At 35.9% G+C, this 22,503-nt stretch overlaps 1 protein-coding gene across 1 annotated transcript in view; it reads right to left on the reverse strand.

Moving 5' to 3' along the window:
- LOC136989789 (tubulin gamma-1 chain) overlaps positions 1 to 7,928 on the reverse strand; it is a 30,329-nt gene extending 22,401 nt beyond the window's left edge. Inside the window, exon 1 of the mRNA XM_067288063.1 lies at positions 7,774 to 7,928. Within this exon, the coding sequence (XP_067144164.1) occupies positions 7,774 to 7,822 (49 nt within the window). The 5' untranslated portion in view covers positions 7,823 to 7,928. The remainder of the gene's footprint in view (positions 1 to 7,773) is intronic.
- Positions 7,929 to 22,503: the final 14,575 nt, after the last annotated feature.

A 22,503-nucleotide genomic window follows, 5' to 3' on the forward strand; every position in this document is an offset into this window, starting at 1 on the left:
CTGTGATTATGGCTCTGTCATAGTACATTTTGTGCATGTTGTTTTCCAATGCTGTCTGTGAATATATTTGTAGTACAGTTCGTGGATGTCTAATAATTTGTGTTTGTTTGCAAGCTCTTGGTGTATTATATTTACTACTTAATTATGTCTATGGAAATAATCTGTCTGTGCCAAGAGCTTGCAACCAGAAGTGATATGTTGTATGGTTTCTGGCATGATAACATTTTCTGCATGTGTCATTTGTGAGTGTTATATCTTTGAGTATGTGTTTTCTGTACTTTTTAGTATTTATTATTATTATTATTCCTCATGTTTAAAGCTTATAAAACAAGAGATTAAAAATTGTGACATCATTTCCGGTTCAGCAAAAACAAGCCTCTATAAATTTAACTCTTACATCATTAAAACTTTTACTTCTTCACATTTATTTTGGCACAATTCTAGGTCCGAATGACGCGGTTGGGACTTTAACAGAACTGTAGAACATACTGATAGGAACAAAAAAAGTCTAATGAACCATGGGTGTACGAGCACGCCTTCGCGAGATATAGGCCCCCAAAATGACTATATGGCAGCGAACATGGCAGCCCGACTGACCTTTCGTACGGGCGCCACCACACGCCGCCATGTGCTAAACTAGTGATCAATTCACGGTAGTTCTTGAACAAAGTAAAAAAATGGGGGAAACGTCTACTAAAGGCAATTTTAACGGCAAGCAACGGGACTCCCTTAAAATCGTAAAAAAAATATTGGGTCACGTGACCCGGCTTTTTTGCTCGCAAACCCGCATAACGTAGGCGCAACTTTCCAGGGCTATATCTCGCGAACGCGCACATATACAGGTATGGTTCCTTTGACTTTTTTGCTCCCCAGGGGGGTCGACAATTTGCCCTCCCTCCCCACCACGTCATTCGGTCCTAGAATCTTGCCTTTATTTTCACATATTTTTGCTCATGATTACATATTATGTTTTCATAAGTGAATAAGCTTCAGACATTGCCGCACATAGATAGAAAAGACAAGTGATTATGAAAATAGGGTAGCACAGTTGCAGCATTTTATTGTTTGTTAATATTATGGACAATTTCTTAATGTGCTCATGTTTGTTATACTTCAAATACCACAATACCACCATATCTAAAAATATCTAAATAATATAAAGAAAATTTTATTTAACAACATAAGAGTTAAATCTACAAAGGACTGTTTTCTGTAAACAGGAAATATCACAATTTTTAATCTTTTGTTTATAAGCTTTAAATGTGAGAAATAATAATGTTACACATAAAAAAAACTAAACTAAAATTTCAAACTTAAATTGTCTAACTCCAGTGCCTAGCATCTTATTCACTCAGCTATAGGGATTGCAATTGCTGGATCCCTCATCCAGCTGGATTGCAAATACTCAATTAACTTTATAAATAATGGCACAAAAGTCTACGTTGTCGGCATTGCCGCTTTGCTATGTGCGCTATCGCTCGGTGGCAAGAGTGACGTTGCCGTTCAATGCGGCACGTGCTACACCCCCTCTCTACACCGCACTGCCTGCCCTTTTGCCTCTGCTGATGTAATTGCCAGTTGACTTTCCACTCTCGCTAAATAAAACAAGTAACTCCTCCCCTAATCCTGGTGCATAATTCTAATTTATGGTCAGTTGTGACGTCAATGAATCACGTGACGGAACGATTTAAGATTATTTGATGACCCTGAAACCAACTAACATAGAGGCAGAAAGGGCCTTCTCTGCAGCGGGATATATATACAGTTCATTAAGAAGTAGGTTGGGAGACAACACCATCAACACCATTTGTTTCTTGAGATCCTACTTCCAGAAAAGTCAAAAAAATAACAGAAGTGATTGATTTAATTTTATTTAATCCTTTAAAATACTTTATTCAAGACAAGACTAATATTTTATAACTTCTACTCTAATTCTATTAAGAGTTTTTAACTTTTATTTTATAAGTGGTTAGTCGGCTAGGCTAGGCAATTTTATTGTGAAAATTAGTGAGAAACTGAGACTACCTAGTTAGTTAAATAATTAATTAAATTAATGAGTATCAGTATCTTAGATATATGATGATATGAATGTATGTGATTCATGATTGTGATAATAATAACTAACTACCAGACTACTACTAATTACTTACTGACTACTTTAATAACACAAATAATTAAATTAGTTATAAATAACTACAGACTGATATGTAGAGCCTATATAAGAAAACTGGTAAGACTGATAGCCACTTAGTCACTGATTATCCATCCTTACATTACTATAATATAATATATTAATATAAATTAATTAGTAGAATTACCTTTGCTATTATTTAACTTAAAGATTACATTATAATTATAATCTAAGTAAACATTTAAAGTTAATTATCTCTATCTCAAGTGTTGAACTGAACCAAAGTTAAGTTTACTACCTAAATGTGTAAGAAGTTTTACTGATTTATAGTGACCAGTCTAAATAATAAAAGTTTCTTAAGTATTTTAAAAAATGTTTTATTTCTTTAAAAAAAACCATAAATTGCTGGATAGATAGATAGATAGATAGATAACACTTTATTGCACCGAAAATACATCCGCACTGGATCCAGCTGGAATGATGTTGGTCCAGCAAAAATCCAGCTGGATTGAAAACACTGCTGGATTGCAATCCCTACTCAGCTATCGCCACTCTTGAATATGAAACTTCCAAAGACTTATAAGCTAAACACTAAATTTTCAGTAGCCCATTTTTTTGGAAATGCTTGAAAAGTGAGTCCTATTATTTGGACAACAAGCTGTTTGTGTTTGTCAATAAGTTTCACCAAGTTTCATTGAAATTGGAGACCTGAATGTCTAGTCCACTCCTTGTAAGTGACAGTTTAACATGTTACTTTTGCTTTTCAGATGCTAAACTGATAAGGCTACCAGCACATGCATTAATTATTAAAGAAACTGGTGGCAATAAATAATTTGAAGTGGCAAAAAAATTAAAAACTGACGAAATGGTGGTAATGTTTCAAAATTTTTCAGAGTTATTCCTGAGGTTATAGTGCATCCCCAATTTTTGCGAGACGTGTGCATTTACGTGCATTTGATAGTTTATTTGTTATTAAACGAAATAAAATTAGAATTGTATTAATAAATATAATTTTCTTTATTTTGATCTTTAATGTCACACCTTGTCCTATATGCGAGATCGTCTTATATGCGAGTAAATACAGTAAATAAAATTATCATTATTCAAAGCCAATTTTGTTAATAAAAAAGACATTTTTATTAGCATTATTCAATCTATTTGCTTTCTGGGAAAACAATTTTATGGATGATACTTGTCATAGAAGCATATGAAACAATAAACATTTCTACAGTGTGTGCAATGAATAAATGTAATTTTTACAAGAAGATGATGATTTACATTTGTCACTGGAAAAACAAACTTGATTAATGTTTAAAAACACTTCTCCATCATCAACTGATGTGGAAAGAACCATTCATACCATATCACATTGGAAAATATCAGTGCTTAATTTTTTTCTACCAACTTCACAACTTCTGAAATTGATGAAGAACCCTCAGTTGCAATTAGGTCTTGATTTCGAAGAATGCTTTCACAATAGGTAAATTTTGTAATATTGTTGTGCAGTCATCCTTCTGCAGAACAAATTTCTATGCTATTGATGTTAGCAAGAGATATCAAAGCCATCTTTTCATTCTTTAGTGAACAAAGATGCAATCACAGACACATTTAGGTTAAGCAATGACTTTTGTTGTCAGAGTATGTACTGTAGATGAAAATACAGAAAATGTTTTGTTTTTAAATAAATATTATTAGGTAGCATTTGTTAATTGCTTTGACATTGACTTGTTACTTGAAAAGGATAATTTTATTCTTTTATTACCCTGCTTATCTTGCATCTGTAGTTTTCTAAAAATAAATCAGTTTTTCTCTCTGACAATATAATAAATTTAAAAGTACCAAAAATAAAGTAAAAATTATAGCTGTAGGAAATAACAAAACATCATATTGATACTGCAAAGATTCAAAACATCAATCTCACAAGTACAAAACTGGCACACACCCATTGAGCAACCAACCACTGTACAAATGATGAATTCTAAAGGTTTTTAAGTGATTTATAATTTTCTACTTCAATTTTCTCTTTTAATTTTGGGTATTGCACCTTATTGCTTGGCACATATCAGTCATTGTGAATGTACTATAATCTCACTAAGTTTGATCAAAATTGGTGACCCCACCGTCATGCCATACCCTTGTAAGTAAGACAGATGATTAAGTACCATGACCTTTTTTCTGTCATCTTGATCACTATTGGCCAATCCAGAAGCGCCACTCAAAGACTTGCATTTTGCCAAGGACATCAGTCACCTATAGTTTCTGATAATATTCATTGCTCTCAATATGGAATACTCTTTCTATTGCTGCAAATTTGATAACAATGAAACAATGAAAACATTGTCGTTCATTACTCTCTTTACGGAATGAACCCACCTGCACATATTGTTAAGCAACCAGAATGTTAATCTTGATGCATGACCATATGATGTATAATTATTGATAAAATTTTCAAAATTGAATCATAAAAATAAGAACTGCAAAAACTCAATGCAGTAAGTATAATTAACTCTAAAGATAATTAAATTCAGTAACAAAAAAATTTATTAATTACTTCAATTAATAAATTTTCTTTTGTTACAGGAATTAGGTGTCTTTAGAGTTAATTACAAAAAATTCAAACTACCATATTTACTTGAATATAAGACGATCTCGCATATAGGACGAGGTGTGACTTTAAAGATCGAATTAAAGAAAATTAGATTTATTAATACAATTCTAATTTTATTTCTTTTAATCACAAATAAAATATCAAATGCACATAAATGCACACATTGTCCTGCAAAAATTACTGGCATTTAAAACTTTAAGGAAAAATCTTGTAAAATCAAACAACATAATTTGTTCATGTAAAGCTGCACAATCAGGAACCTGTTTTTGCCAATTCTTAACAGTCGAATCCACTCTTTGTCGATTACACTTATGAGTTTCTTCAAATTCTGATTTCCAAATAATCATCTGTTTTCACGTGGGAATGAATTAAAATTTATATTGGGCTCCCGTGTAATTTTGGAATTCAATTTAAAAGCTTTGTTTTTCCTATTGCTATTCATCTTTACTTTTGACAATACACAAGAACAATTCAAACGACCCAGATAAAATACTTATGTTTTAAACACCAGAAGGTGAGAATCCAGTAAAAAATGCAAATATGCAGTTTACAAAAATTATACAGAAACGAAAAGAATCCTTTTCTCACGCATATAGGACGACCTAGGTTTTTGAAGCAGTGAAAAATGGATAAAAACCTTGTCTTATATGTGAGTAAATACAGTATTTAAAATGTAAGAAGTCCTTTAACCACAAAATACAGATAGTACTTTATTATCTGAAAGATGACAGTTTGAACCTAAAACTTAAAAATTACCATTCTGCTTTATTATTACTGATGATTTGAAAATTTAGTCAGAAAGTGCATAGTATACGACGAAAAAGAAAATTTTACTTTAAATTTATTTATTTTTGATTCTACTAAATTAAGTTTCAGAGTTAATTTTGTTATATTTCTTAACATCCATTTCATTTTGGGTTGCTAATTTGCATAATTATCCCTTAAGATGAAAAAAGAAGTTAGGTGGAAATTACATTCCACAATAAGTTTGCAAGCTTAACATTTATATTTAAAGCAATATCAATTAAATATCTGTAAATTTAATAATGAAAAGTATCAGAAATTAGTATATTGTAAATAAAAATCTATACAGATATTATAAGTACAATTACTCCAGATAAATTTGAATAATAAGCCAAGAAATTTAAAACTTTGAAGGAGTTGTTTATTAAATATTGGATTTTGGGCTATCCTTTGGCTAACTATTAATCAACCAAACAAAGTAATTTTAGGCAAAATTATTTTGTGTGCAATTACAGTAATAGATCAAATATATCTGTCTTCCAGAAATCTAGGATTATCAGAAAACGGGCAGATTTTGAATTTGGATACTATAGTACAGCTATAGTTTGCCTTGCAGCCACTTATTTTTGGTTTCCGTGGTGTATATGTCACATGATTACATCGTGTGTCATATACACCCAAATTACCCCAGTATGTACTGCTCGCATATGACAAATCAAAATATAGCCTGAAATAATAATTTGGTGTTTAATAAAATTATTTCCTTTGATGATATCTATTTTGTTTAAATGTCTACCATTAAAAAGAATCCTGTCTGTAAGATGTAGAGAGCAATGTTCAAATTATATTTATTAGGGGAGGAGACACTTTTGAACATGTTATATTTTCTTTGTAAACTGCAGTACATTTTTGGTCTTTGGTACAGATGTTCACAATTCTGAATGGCATCAGTCATGTGTTACCCACTGTTTCATTCGAGCTTTAGAAGATTGTCTTTTACCAAAGAGATATCAGCAAGAATTCTAATCTAAAATGCATTTAAATAAAATATGAAAATTAAATCATCTACTGAGTAATTCTTGAACTTGGGCAAACATCATATTCAAAGAACATAACATATTTTGGTTTATTTGTCCAAAAAACCACTTTTAAGACGTTATAAAAGTGAATGATTATATCCAACAAATACTGCTATTTTTAGCTTAGTATTTTATGATGTTAACATTTTGTGAGATATCCTTTGGCTTTTATAACTGCAGTCATTCTAGAAGGCATCAGTTAAACCAAATTTTCCATTACTTTTGGGTCAGTTTCTTTTAGATCCACTTTATTTCTGATATTGTTTTCTTCTTGGTTCCACAAATGTTCTTTGAGATTCATATCAGATGATTGAGGTGGTGTTTTCAGTTGCCCATGAACATGGTACAATAACTACTCCTTAGCAATTACGGATGTATGTTTAGGGTCATTACTTTTGCAATATGAATTTGTCAATATCTTTCCTTATATTGATATATCTCTGTTATATTTTGTTATATCATATAGGTTTCTTTTGTCTAAGACACTTTAAGTTTCTTCTGGTGTTTAAATAAAATTTATTTTTCCCATGATTAATTTTTTGGGTTCATTTCTGTTAATGGGACGCCAGTTGCAACTAATCCAATGTCCGACACAATCGTCCTCATCAATCCGCTAAGACTATTGTATTTAACTATTTAGTCCTGGCAACCATGTCCCATCTGACTGTTTGTGGAGTATCCGATGTTATATAGTTTTAGGAGGGCGTGGGGGCTCGCTCTCACCCAGGCACCAAGGTGCTCGCTTTTGCTGGCACCGAAACGCATGACTACATGTGAGGCATGTAGAATAGGTAATATACTCATACATGTTAAACTGATCTTTGAAGACAAATGCAAAGGGTCAACAATTCTGGGGTGGTGTGAAACTCCTCATTCAGAGCACAAATCTTACCTGTTACTGTATATATATATCAGCTGGCATCCCGTTAAGTACTATTTTTTGTTATTTTTTTCGTATCAATAACATTACGTGGAGTGTATACTGATTTTTGTGATTGACTGTACATACAAGAATTTGGTAGAAGTTACTTTTAAATAAATGATATATATAATGTATATGCAAAAATATCTACGATAACTTTTAAATTTATTTTATGAAAATAACGTTAAAAAACGAGAATAAATCGTCATTCTTTGAGATTTTGACAATTCGCGCCAAACGGATATCAGATAGACCAAACTTATTAAATTTAATAATTATTTCTACTTACTTTGATTTCCACATTGCCCCAATTGTAACATAATCATTTCCCGAGGCATTTTGATAAGTTTTTAATTAATTACCTATATAATTCGATCGTAAGAGCAATACCGCATTTAAAATAGACACAACGATCGTCTGCCTGTATACAGTATAGTACCGTTTTTTTCCGATTGGTGGCTCCAAAGTTGAAATAAATGCTTTAGAAGAAATTACCTGTAATAATTAATTTATTTTAGAAATGAATAATTATGAAAAATATTTGAATTAAATTAATTAGAAAAAATTTTTAAACATTTTTCCCGGACTGAAAGAGGACGGTGTTTTTACTCTTTTCGTCTATAATGGCCTACTGCCGTGGGGGACCCGGGATCGAATCCGGACGGGTCGATAAATCCCCAGAAATTTTTCGGGGATGGTCCGTCCGGATATGTTGGCCCCGTCCCTCACCACCCGGTCGCCTCATTGTGGGCCTGGCCGAACCCATAATGGGCTTGCTAAAAGAGGCCCTCTTAGTGCCCACAGGGCGGAAAGTTTTTAATAAACCAGCGGCTAGTCCCTGAACGATGAGTATGGACGATACCACAAAAGTATCGATACTGGTATCATAAGTAATTTTAAAGTATCGATATCAGCCAGTATCGGCATCGGGTATCGAAATTGGAAATCTTTCCGGCTGTCTCTGTGTCAGTCTGTGACTTGATTTTGAAACGTTTTGTGTAATTAAAACTTTTAATTTTAACTTAAACATGCTTTATTCTTGATAGTTATTATTAATAAAACGAATTTCTAATAAAATCTAAATGTTACCAATACTGTATCAGTTGATTTCAGTTTTAATATATTTTCAAGTTTTTCAAATAATTGGCGTTATTTTAAAATACTAATCTGAACTAATGACCTTTTTGAGCCCGGGTTCGTGAAAAACTGTATTTGTAAAACTATCGAATGAAGAACACGTTAATAGTTCCGAACGAAACAGTCTCGGCACTCAGTGTGGAACACGGTTTCAACCGGAACTACCTACCTCTAGTACAGGGCTGTCCAACTGGCGGCCCGCAGGCCGTATACGGCCCGCCAAATTATTTTTACGGCCCGTGAGTACATTTTACTATGAATAAATTTATGTTACTAAATTATTATTATTAATATTAAAATTATTTTACTATATGAAAATTACGGCCACAATGTTCTCATTAATATATTACGAATATTTTAAAGTTTTTTTTTAGTATAAATAAAATATTTTTTTTAATTAACATAAACTGACTTTTCATTTATCAACCTTCTTGGCCCCCGAAATGTTTGGTGAAGATAATATAGCCCGCAGGCTATGATAAGTTGGACAGCGCTGCTCTAGTATATATACTGTGGGCAGATTGTCGTGTGCTTACTTATGGAAGCTATTTCTGATTTATTTAGACTCGAGTGTGCGGGAATTGTCACAGGAACATAACAGGAATTTCACTGAGTTGCTGTGCAGTTAATACGGCAAGGTATAAAAAAGGATCCGGTATCACGTTTTACCGGTTAGATACAGGCCTAGTTGCTCTGATACAATATCGTCGGTTGGCGATCAAAATCTCATAACTCTTTCGGGAGAAACATTAAACTTCTCTCAGAAGTCTGTTATTACACACTATCAGTGGCGTGCCGTCATTGGAAGCGGTGGAAGCGCCGCTTCCACCTTCCAATGACCTTCCCTTGTAGTTTCTAAAATATAAATTTTCATATTTTAACGTACTTTGAATTAATTAAAATTAATATTTTATCATAACTGCATTATGTATCTTATTACAAATTTCTATATTACATGTGAAAAAAACGATAAGATTGCTATTGTATATTCGAATATCAGTGGTGGAATGGAAGCGCTTACGAGACAGCTTCCAAGGCGAGAATAACTGAATGGTGTAAAGCAGCCAGAGGGCATTGGCGCATGCGCTTTACAGAGCACCAACTTCACCCGGTTTAGCTGGTGGAAGCTACACACGTATAACGCTTCCAACGATTCTATCCCTTAGCCATTGATAGGGAGCTATCTGACTAAGTGAATTGTTTAAGATTTAAAAAGTAAAGAGTATTCAATGTTATTTTTATGTACGTTTTTTTGCAAAGTTATATTTAATTACAGTATAGTTTAAAAAATTATAATTATATTGACAGTTTTTCAGACATAAAATCTTTAGAATTTTTATCACTTTTAGATATTAATAATTTTAATATTATGAAAAACAATTTTTCCAAGCGTGTTTTAATTCTTTAAATTAAGTAAATTTTATGGGAATTTTTTTGATTTATCTAAATTACGTAGCGAATCGCAATATTTATATTCGTGTCCGGAATATATTGACAAGTAACTCTTAAACATAAAACATATTATAATTAATGTCGATCCGAACAAAGACGTACTAAAAGAATTATATGATTTAATATCATTAATTTTTACGGTACCACCTACCAGTGGCTCTGTTGAGCGCAGTTTTTCGAACACGGAGCGAATTCATACATTGGCCAGGAACACTCGGTCGGAGGAAAAATTGTGGTCGCTGGCGTTGCTTTCGATAGAAAAAGTGCTTTTAAATACGTTGGGAGTTGACAACCAGCGACTTTTATGATCAAGTAATTAACGACTTTGCGGAAAAAATCGCCGAATAGAATTAGTTTATAAAAAATTAAAAAACAAGTTTTTCTATCATTGTTTGTATCGTATCAATTTGTATTATGTATGTATTATTTGTATTTTAGAACTAAAATACATAAATTGTTTATTTTTGTCATTTCCAGTATTTGCTTAAAACTTTTATGGAAATGTCATGTACCGGACAGGTCTGACCCGTCACGAAAGACGCGAAAAAACAGTTAATTTAGAGAAAAATTTATTAGTTTAAAAAAACATAGAAAAAAATCATTTGTAGTCGGACACCCATTGTTTATATCAAACTGTGACGCAGAAATTATAAATCGCGGAAGGAAGTCATCTTATGATAGGTGGAACATCGAATTCGTCTTCGATTTTGACTTTTCTCGCGCTCCGGGTAAGAGTCTCGTTACGTTTAGTAACCAGGGACCAACCACTCGGGAAGCGTGATTGAGGGAGAACGACCAATCAAAATGGATGAAAGAAAGAACGGAGATTGATATAATCTCTGACAATCGAGGACACCTGGCACTGTGTTAACGTTCGGAATAATCAAAACTCCGTGTGTCAATGCGCAAAAAAAAAAAAAAAAAAAAAAAAAAAACAGTTTTTCGTCTACTGTGCCAACCTGTAACCCGTGCCACTTCGGACCGTGTCCCCACGCCAACAGAGGAAGTCTCCCCGTGCCCTACAGACTTGTCAACGCCACTGTCCCGGGCAGTGCCGTCTCTAGAATGTAAGGAGCCCTGGGCCAGAAGAATGTTGGGCCCCTCATGAAGAAACAGAATCAATACTAGATTATAGACCTAGGGGTCGCTGGTGTAGCTAGCACGGGTGAGACCAGTTACGGATATCGTGCTATCACCTTTTTAACAATTTCGATATGGTTCAGGTGTATTTTTTTATAAATCATTTATCGAAAAAAAGCAAAATGTGAAAATTCGAACCCGCCGGAACCAAACGCTAGCAATAAAATTTTTACTGCTTGGATCCCACGGAGAAAACATGAATCATGAGGAACAAAATCCGAATAGTGCTGGTTGGTGAAGGAGAAGAACGTGACCGAGCAAATAAAAGGGCGACGAGAGAGGGAAAGGGGGTCTGTTACATAGTGTCTGTCGATCGACTCCAGTCGGTTACTGTCCATCGATCGACTCCAGGTCGGTTACGTAGTGTCTGTTCGATCGACTCCAGATCGGTTACGTAGTGTCCGAAAAACAGTGTGTCCATCCCGAGGGAAACCGACGTCGCACGAAAGGAACCCGAGCCGAGGATACCCCGAACTTGTTACAAGAACTACTCGGACCAAGAGGTATGATCTCCCCAATTCGTGTGAACTCTCCCTCCGAGTACCCTAACCTAGTGGACGATATCTCGCCCATATTTGTAGCTGTAGCTTTTAGTCTTAATAAATTGTTGTTTTTCCATTGATGTCATGTATTCGAGTATCGCTGCCGCTCTATCGTCGGACCCAGCCACATCCTCTTCCTCCACTCGCGTAACGCGTAACGCGTAACAGACCTGAATCGCCATCTTCACCGTGGGCAGGTCTCACCGACCTGTTAGCCGACAAAAGGAGGTACGTCCGTCCACCTCCCGGGGCACCCACAAATTGGTTTTTCAGGAGTGGGGTTCGACGCCTTCGAATTATCGATAGAGCATATTCGAATAATAAGGACAATTCCAGTCGTATTAGGGACCTAAACCATAGGTAGAAGGACTAGGTGTATTAGCGGAGGTAGTTTCAATCTAATTGAAGCTATTAGGAAGAATGGAAGGCGATCCGCAACCCGCGACAGAACCAGCTAACCCAAATCCAAATCCCCTCACGCTAGGAGGTTTGGGCAGAATAATTCCGTTACTGCCGGTGTTTACGGGAGAAACGGGAGGCATCAGAGTCACGGATTTTTTGACTCATTAGTAGACGTGAGGAAAGTAGCGGCATGGTCAAAGGCCCAAATGCTGGCTATCGCCAAACTCAAACTTACCGGAATGGCTCGGGAATTCGTCAGGAAAAACCGACGAATCAAAGAGGTAGATGATTTTGACGAATTTAAGCGATTAATGATCGCGCGGTTCGAGCGGGAACCTTTTTCGTTTAGGCTTAGTAGATTCTATACCTGCGTACAAAGACGGGACGAAGACGTACAAGCATATGCCGCCCGGCTTCAAGCGCTTGCCATGGAAATCGAGATCACGCCAGAGCCTGGTGCGGATGCCGCGGAAACTGCTATTATCCAGCGCATTCAAAGAAAGGAGTTAGACGAACGGTTAAAAGCGCAATTCCTCAATGGAATAGATATAAGGATCCGCCAGCGAGTAATGAGCCGTGAGGCTGAAACCTTTGATGAGGCGCTCAAAGCGGCAATCAGCGAAGAGACGATCGAACAGCTTACCTCCCATCCGCGAGGAATTATGCGGACAGTCAGGGATAGCGAGCGGGTGACAGACTCCCCCTCACAGGACGATATAGCTGAATTAACGTCGGCTATGCAAGAACTTAAAGCCAAAGTGGAAGGTCTAACCCGAGCCTCAACTGCAAATTATGCTAGAACCCCTCCAGGGAGGCAAAATAATCAAGCGAATTATAACAACCCGCCTTTCCAGCGAGGAGCATACCTCCCAGTTAATACTACTCGTAGACCCGATCGACCAAATGATCAAAACTATAGGAACCGGAACCCCCACGGTTGCAGAGATAGTAATAGTAACGCTTCTCCTACGCGTCAACGAAATGAACCTCCAAGGAGACGCGAAAGCGAAAATGATCAAGTTAGCTCTCAACCTAAGGAAGAAAATCGAAACGGATGGTCAGGCATTATCCAAAGCATCCAAGATCAACGACCTCGATATAATTACTCTACTAGGTCCCCTTATCCTATATCTAAGCAAAAGGCGACACTATACTGAATCAAGTAGGAACTTTTCTCCATCCCAAACAGATTCGTCGGATGAAAATGGGACGAGGCGGAAAGGCAGGATAGGAATAACTAAAACTATCTCAAGGCACGAACCTATCATATTAGTTTATATTAATAATATTCCAGTAAAAATGCAAATTAATACCAGCGCAAAACTTACGCTCATATTAACCGATTTAGCGAATAAATTGAAAAGAAAAGCTCCCATAAAATTCGGGCGCCGACAGAAATTAGGAAACGGCTTAGGGGAGCCGATTACCGCTATAGGATCAGCGACGCCCATGTTTAAATTACGGGGAAAGAAATATGCCATGGCATGTGCCATCGTACGACCGAAGTCACAAACCCGTGTGAAGGAATCTTGGGGCGAGACCTCATTGAAACCGCACGATTAATTTTAGATCTTGCTCATGATCAAGTCATCCTACCCAATGGGAAAACGATACATTTTTGCACACCAAGAGGGCCGCGCAGAGGGAGAAAGCGGCGTAACACCTGCAAGAAAAGAGAGAAAATCCTGTCAGACAGCCCCCCGAGCAGAACTAATACCTCCTGCCGAAGGGAAGGAGAGACGGAAACTACAAATCCGGAGCGCGAGAAGAAGGACCGCTGCCCATCGAAAGGCTAAGCGACCCCGAATACAACAGGATAACACGGACACAATCATCCAGCCACCTGTTGCATCACCGTCGAAGACGCATTAACGACCGTACTCCCTTCACTAACAGAAGAGAAATCTAATCCCAGTGATGAAACGGAACCAGAAAGTGAACGCTAGGAAGCAGAGTCCGAGCTCGAAAGTGAAGTTGCCAAACCAGAACCGGAAGGAGCAAAGGAGATTACACCTCCATACGCCCTTCGAAGCCGAGTGCCAGTAGTAGACCAACCATGGGTTATGATGCAGCCCACTCGTAAGCGTAGCTGGATACCTCAGTTTATTTCTCCCGCTACTAGTCGGACCTCTTCCCACTAAGTTCCGGGCGCCAAACAAACGAGGGCACCAACGGGAAGGTACCCCAGAAGGTGAATGAAGATAACTTATCTAATAAATTTATCGTTAATCTAATTAATCACGTTACTCTAATACATCTTATCCATTTCGCGATCTGTTTATTGGATATTCCTCAACGAAGCTGTAAACATGCGTTATTCAGCGGAAATGAACTACAGGTCAAAGACCTATGCAATCAGCCGATCATCAGTAACTATACGCCGATCTTTAAAAAGTTAAATCAACCAGGAGTATGGACTTATACCACTCCCGAGCCTCTCACCTTAACTATTAAGTGCCCAAATAGGCATCAAAAGGCTCCATTTTTTATCTACAACCCCAAAATTAAATAATACCGGGATAATCAATCTTCCAAATGCGTGTACAGGCTATTTGCCAGGAGTTATCCTCACATCACATTTCCGAGTCAACTCTATCACTACAGTTGGCGCAACAATTGGTCGTCCCACAAATCGACCTTATCATCAATCAAACGGAGATTCAACTCCGCCAAATCTGTCTTAAAGAACCGCAAACGCACGAAATGTTAAAATTATCGTCAGACTACGATATCCGATTGGCAGATCGATCTTTATCTAACGTCAAGTACGACAACAACCACAAGAGAACAGACAGGAAGAAATCCCTCTCCACGAAATGGAAGCTCCACTTCCGGGAAGTGCCCAACCCTTCCGAGAAACAACCCTCCCCCCCAAAGCGATATAGCACAACCAACCCAACGTCCCATTGTTCAAACTTATTAACACCGCCATTTTAATGTCCTTTGTTTAGACTCCTATATCAAGAAGTCTTCGAATGTTGCATAAGCATAAAAATTAGTGATGTAACGAATAGTATATTCGACTTCAGCCGAATACCGAATATTCGGCTAGGAGAGTGGCCGAATGGCCGAATATTCGGCCAAACTATTCGGCTTGATTAACGCACGTACAAAAATTGGCGCGCAAAAATTATGGCAAGGATCGCGCACCCTGCTCTCTATTTGCCCGCTGTCACTACGATTTTTTCTTCCAGTAGGTCTATTTAATTAATTTAAATTAATTAATTAAATTATAATTATTAAAGTTAATATGAGATGGAGCCTAACGTCTACCTCTAGGGCCAAATTGATTTATAATTTATGTAATAGCCGTAAATAGCCCGATACGATTCGGCAGTTGTTAGTATTTAGATGTAAGTTATAACTTATAAGTTATTTTATTTGCAATCGATCTTTTTAACTCTAATTAAACACTAAAATTTTATTTTTACTACGTATTTGTAGACTGAATAGTGCCTTAAGGATATTCGCATTTTTCACCGGATGCTCGTCCTCTGGTGTTTAAAAACAAAACTATTCTATCTGGGTCTTTTGATTACTTCTTGTGTATTATCAGCAGTAAAGATGAATAACAATAGAAAAAGCAAAGCATTCTGTTGCGTTCTAAATTGCAATTTCAAAGATTTACGGGAGCCTAATATAAGTTTTCGTCTATTCCCACACGAAAAACAGATGACTATTCGGAAATCGGTCGGTTATATTCAGAGCCGTAACTAGGGTATGGCCAACGTGGCTCCCGCCATAGGCGCCGATTTAATAAAGGCGCCAACGAGAAGGTTTTGGAATAACATGTATTCGAAATTAATAACACAAAAAAACTTCTATAATTATATTTATATAGTATTTATTATCTGTAATTTTTATGAACATATATTTCAGAAATAAACCACCATTTTTTATTTTTATTTAATAACAAAAATTAAAAAAGCGCGCCATTTTTATTCTTGGCCATAGGCGTCCAAAATCCTAGTTACGGCACTGGTTATATTTATGAGCTTCTCCGAATTCTGAAAGAGTGGATTAGACTGTTAAGAATGGGCGGTTTTCTCGATTGTCCAGCTTTACATGAACAAGTTATGCTGTCAATTTTAAACGATATTTTCTTAAAGTTTAAAAAGCCAGTAATTTTGTGTGGGACACAGAGATTTAAGCATTTCGAAGCCCTAAACTGAACTTTGTAAGTCACCTTACCAACCATTTACAATTTTAGAAGTCAATCATAAAAAGAAAAGAATTAAATCAGACTGTCTCTCTGATTCAATACGGTTATTGGAAGAAAAAGATGTGAGGTTTCACTAGTCTTCTGTTTTATAACTGAATTTCATTAAACGTTTTTACCCATTCCATTAAGAATGTTTTTTAAAATTGGTTTTATCATTTTTTTAAAAAAAGACCTTATGTTAATTCTTAGAAAAAATTAATGAAGTACTACACAAAATAAAAAGTAAAGTATATTTTGTTGGTTTGTAAAAAAATGTTTATTACAAAATTCGACTTTAATTTTTTTTTTTTTTTTTTTTTTTGTACAAATGTTTGAGGCTCCTTGAAAGTCGAAGCCTAAGCAACAAATATTACATAGCTTTTTACTTGTAAATCCAACCCTGATAGGACAATGTCAAAGCTGATGTTTTTAACACAAAGGGCACACATATGTACAGTATAGAACGATCTTGCTCACTTGTTTCGATACCACATAATGAAGTATCCCGCTAGCAATAATTGTTTTGCTACTATAAAATTTCTTGATAAACAGCTACAAGCAGCATATATCATTATATCGGACAGTAATATATGATTAATTTTACATTACTAGTTACAAGCGACCCAGATAAAGTAGCCATTTTGTAAAAATTCTGCGCCCTCTATAGTTCATGAAAAACGCGAATACTTTAGTGGGGACGTATGGTCTAGTTTCTCCCCAGATGTGGAACAGTTCAAATATATTATTGGGGGTTTTCTATTTGTGAAGTTTTGTGATATTTTGTTGCTATCGTTTTAGTCAATATTTTTAAAATTAACATGATTTCAAATGTTATCTTTTTCATATAATGAAAAATGCTCGTTCTTTGTTTTATATATAAAATAAATTATATATTAGTTACTCGTCTTCTAGAAATAGATAAATAATTCTTTCATTAAATACGATAAGTTTCAATAAAACGTTTCGTAAATCATTTTAAAATATCGTAAAAAATATAAAAATATACGCGAATACGAATATAACATAGGCCGGATGGCCGAGCGGTCAAGGTTAGCAGCCTACCGCCTTGGGGGACCCGGGATCGAATCCGGACGGGTCGAGAAATCCCTAGGAATTTTTCGGGGGGTGGTCCGTCCGGATATGTCGGTCCCCGTCCCTCACCACCCGGCCGCCCCATTGTGGGCCTGGCCGAACCCATAATGGGCTTGCTATAAGAGCCCCTCTTAGTGCCCACTGGGCGGAAAGAGTTACAAAAAAAAAAAAAAAAACACGAATATAACATAATTAACTAAACAATAACATTAATGCCCGATACATTCTAACCTACACGCCATCAATGCCATAAGATATCGGGCTAGATAAACGCTATAATATTATTTAATTACGAAATAATTTAATACTAGAGTTAGATGCTATTTCTTATTAACTTTAATAATTATAATTTAATTTTCAGCATTAATAAAAGTTACCAAAATGATTAATTTACTGTTTTTTTGTTATTTCTTACTCCTGTTTTGAGGTATTCGGTATTCGGCCGAATAGTGACTAAATATTCGGTATTCGGCCGAATAGTGATTTAAATATTCGGTATTCGGCCGATTCGGCCGAATACCGGGTAGTAACCGAATATTCGTTACATCACTAATAAAAATATATATTATATTATATTCGCCTAGAATATTCCATTTATTCGAATTTTATTTAGTTATTCTGACTAACGATATGCCTTACAAACCCGTATTGGCTTTCCCCATTAGAATTAAGTTAGATTTTATCAGCCTGCGGGAGAGTAGACCCCAATTATATCTGTAAAATGCGTACCTCTATCCGAGAACGGCTAAAATTCTCATACAATGACTGTTTATAATTAACTTTTGTGAGTACCAGATAGGACGACACCCTCGCCTCAACAGAACCACCTAGGACTACAACCAACCACCGAAGTTAAGAATCACTCGCACCGACAAGTTCCTGTTTATCTCCAAAGGACAAGCCAGCAAGGTAACACTATCCAGCGAGCGCACTAAGGGGAACTAACGAACACTTAAGACTTTGAACTTTTACTCTCGTACCCAACGACGAAAGGAAAATGCGTCAGCACCACGTGCAACGGGGAGAACAGCCCTACTTCCGGGAACGCCGTTATTGTTTACCAAACCCGAAGTGTCTGGTCTAACATAGCAAATTGTTATAAAGCTAGTGGAACTGAGTTGAGCGCCAGCTGTACGCAGGCAAAGAAAACTGCTTCGGGAAAACATGTGCGTCTTTGGATTGGATACGTACTGAAAAGCAGTGGTTGTTTTCTTCCTGTGATAATGAACCACAGCTTTCTGCCACACAAAACTTCAAAAACTAACTATTGTGTGGTCGGTTGTAGTGTTACCTATATTACTGCGCCGTCAGGTACAAAGTTTTATTCGTTACCGAATGAACAATACCCTGGGAGGAAAGAAAAATGGCTGGCTGCAATTTAATTCCTGAGGTTAATTATATAATGAAGATGTGTTGCATTCTAACCAATCTCCTGTTATAAAACCTTAGTTGGCTCTATTTTAAATTTAGTTCTCTAATGTAAAGTTTAGTAATTTTCTTTTTTTTCTTTTTAATATTATTTTGTTAATCTGACAGATATTAATTGGCATACGATGTGATATTTGAATTTCAGAGATCTGTGGAAGAAAAGGGTAAGAAGCAAAATTAGTATTTTGAGAAAATGAAGGTAAAAGTTCTCCCTGTTAATACAATACTATTAGCTACTGCTATGGTCCTTACTGAAGCTCATTTATATATATGGTTAGTTACAAATTTCATTATTTACCATGCAATGAATATATAGTTTACTTCTTCCACACCACCCTTTAAATTTACAAATATTAAGATGTATAATTTAATCAGAATATTAATACTGCTCAGTCCTAATGATCTACAGTCACTTCTCGACTTACGACCAGTTCGACTTACGTCTGAAGTTGCGGAACCGAACCCCGTCGTAAGTCGAGAAGTGACTATACAGCATTGACTAATGCAGGCATTCTTTGACCGTAAAGTGCTGAATGTAGTACGTATATATTATATATTATTTAAATATATAGTTATAAATAATATATAAATTTATAATTTATCAAATTTCTATTTATTAAAATATATATAGTGTTACATGTAACATATAAAATTCATACAGGATAAATTCATATATTGTAAGAATGCTATTATTCCTCAACAACAATCAAATGAACAAAATGTTGAAACAAAAGTAATGAACATGAAATACTAAACTTTAAAATTATCACATTGAAAAATCACTGGTAAGATGATCATCACCAAAATCTTCCTCACTAGAATGTTTTTGTATGGTTTCCAAGTGTAACATTTTATCGTTATGCTTTTAAGTAGCTCCTTTGCTATTAACAATGTTTCACAGGAATCGGTAAGAACTCGATTTTGTAGTTTAGCTTTTATTAAATTCATTTGCAAAAAAAAAAAAAAAAAAAAAATACGTTCAACTGCTGAATGAAGAAGCAATAAAAACATCTATTTACTGCCAAACTAAAGTAAAAAATATATAGAAATAAGAATAAAAATGAATGTTTTGAAAGGTATTAGGATTTCATGAATAGTACTAGGAAAATAGTGTTGGTTATCTTGATACTGAAACAATTAAAAAGGTACTAGATTAGTACAAAAGTACCAGATGCAACAACACTGGCGCCGGCTTTGTAGCCCCGATTCTGTTACTACCGGCGTCGCCACTAGAGGCGCCTCGATCTAGTTTCGTCGTTCCTTCCACTAGCTCTATAACGCGCACCCGAATAACATTTTATTGTCGCGAAGGAAAATTTGTTAAATTCACCATGTAAATCACAGTCGCTAATTTAAGTCGCTAATGTAAGTCGCCATTTAACTGACTAATTAGGGAGAGAAAGCGCACTAAAAATAGCCATCCTCCCAAGAAAAAAAATCGAACCTGCCCTTTAGGGACAGGTACGTTTTTGAAAGCCCAAGGTTATGTGAAAATTCGAACCCGCCGGAACCAAACGCTAGCAATAAAATGTTTTATTGTTTGGTTCCCACGGAGAAAAAACTGAATCATGAGGAACAAAATCCGAATAGTGCTGGTTGGTGGAGGAGAGGAACGTGATCGAGTAGATAAAAGGGCGACGATAGAGGGAAAGGGGGTCGGTCGGTTACTTAGTGTCGATTAGACAGTGTGTGTGCGTCCCAAGTCCCGAGGGAACCCGACGTCGAACGAAGGAATACCTTGCCGAGGATACTTTGACCTAGAGAAAAGACCGACCCGGATCACGAGATATGACCTCCCCAAATTCATGTAAACTCTCCCTCCGCGTATCCGAACTTGGGCGACGGTAGCTCGCCCCTAATTGTAACTGTAGCTTTAGTCTTAATAAACTTGTTGTTGTTTTTATACGTTCGTAATGTCTTTTATTCGAGTATCGCTGCCGCCGCTCCATCGTTAAACCCATCAACTTCCTCCACTCGCGTAACGAATCCGACCCGCCATCTTGACCGTGGGCAGGTCTCCCCGACCTGTTAGCCGAGAAAAAGGAGGTGCGACTCCGTCCACCTCCCGACGCACCCACACCTCTGTTTAGAAGTAAATATAATAGATGTCTTATTTAAAGGGTCTGGGATTGTACAAATGTCCGTTAAGAAGAGATGTCTGCTATCCGAGAGTGTCCGTTAATAGAGGTTTCACTGTATTATGATTTCATGTTTAGAGATCTGACGTAACTTTGGAATTGTAGAAGTTCGTATCAAGAAAAGGTTTACAGAAGCATTTTTAAACTGAGAAAATATCGACTTTTAAGTCGCCTTATATTTTATTTTATTCTATGCATTCTTCCACCTTATAATGTTACGAGTTAGAGCATTCCGTTCTAAATATTATCGTATTTTTGTTAATGGAGAAATCATTCATTTATAAGTAAGATGTCACTCTAAAAATTTGACTTACTTTCATTTTTAACTAATAGTAATTACAAATAAAGCATTCGTAATTTTTACTTATGACCAGAAAATACAAAACTAACTCCGGCTATTGCCGATGTTTGTCGCAGCGGCATAATTTAAAATTAATGCTCACTCAGCGTCTAGAGGCTAATTCCGAACTTCACGAATGAAAATCGAAACTGAAAATATAAGATAATTTTAAAAAAGCCCACTAAGTAGTGAAAAAGATTGACTTGAATCATCGTTATCATTAACCCTGAGCTCATTGTCCGTTGGTGTCTGATGCCTTTTCCACTATTTTCTTCCATTTCTCTCTATCCATCGCCAACTTTCTCAATTCCTGTACATTCGCTCCACACCACTTCTTCATGTCATTAATTCATTCTTTATATGGTCTGCATCTTTTGTTAGATCCATTCAAAATACCATAGACTAGTCTATTTTTCTGTTTTCATTTATTCTTGTAATGCGTCCACAGTTTTTTGTTGTATAATTTTTTGTAAGAGATTCTTTTTCATATATATTCTATTATAAAGTTCTTCGTTTGTGACTTTGCATTCATCCTATTTGTAAGATCTTTCTGTAACAATGCTTTCCATATCTTCTGTTATTACCCATGTCTCACAGGCATACAGCATGCGGAGAAGATGCAGGTGTTCAATACTTTTAATTTTCTCTGCAAACTAATTGCTTTAATTTTCTATATTTTGTCCATTTCTTTGAAACGGAACAAATAAACGTTGAGGCCAGAGGAATGTCTCTATAAAAACATTGTTCTCGTATATTTTCTTTTCTTAATATAAAAGTAATATATAGCCTACGCTCATGTGGAAGGAATAAGCTGTACAATAACGAAAGAAATTAAAAATCGGTTCAATATATTCCGAGATTACCTCTAGCAAACGAACACTGTTGCTTTATATATTAGTATAGATAACATTTTGAAAAATAAAAAACAATGGTTATTGTTAAACATTTCATATCCATATAGTGATTTAGTAGTAACTAGCGCGTAAAAAATCAACTTGTGAGATCATGTCCGGTCCCTGTCAATGCCGGGCCCGAAGAATTTTACCTCATCATTCTTCTCTTGTCGGCTCTGATGTCGGACATTTTTCAAACATCGTTTAATAAAATCGTTATAAAAGTTTTCATTTGCATAAATTTAAGATTTTTG

This window comes from Centruroides vittatus, unplaced genomic scaffold (assembly GCF_030686945.1).
Source record: "Centruroides vittatus isolate TY-2023 unplaced genomic scaffold, ASM3068694v2 scaffold_769, whole genome shotgun sequence".
Taxonomy (NCBI): domain Eukaryota; kingdom Metazoa; phylum Arthropoda; class Arachnida; order Scorpiones; family Buthidae; genus Centruroides; species Centruroides vittatus.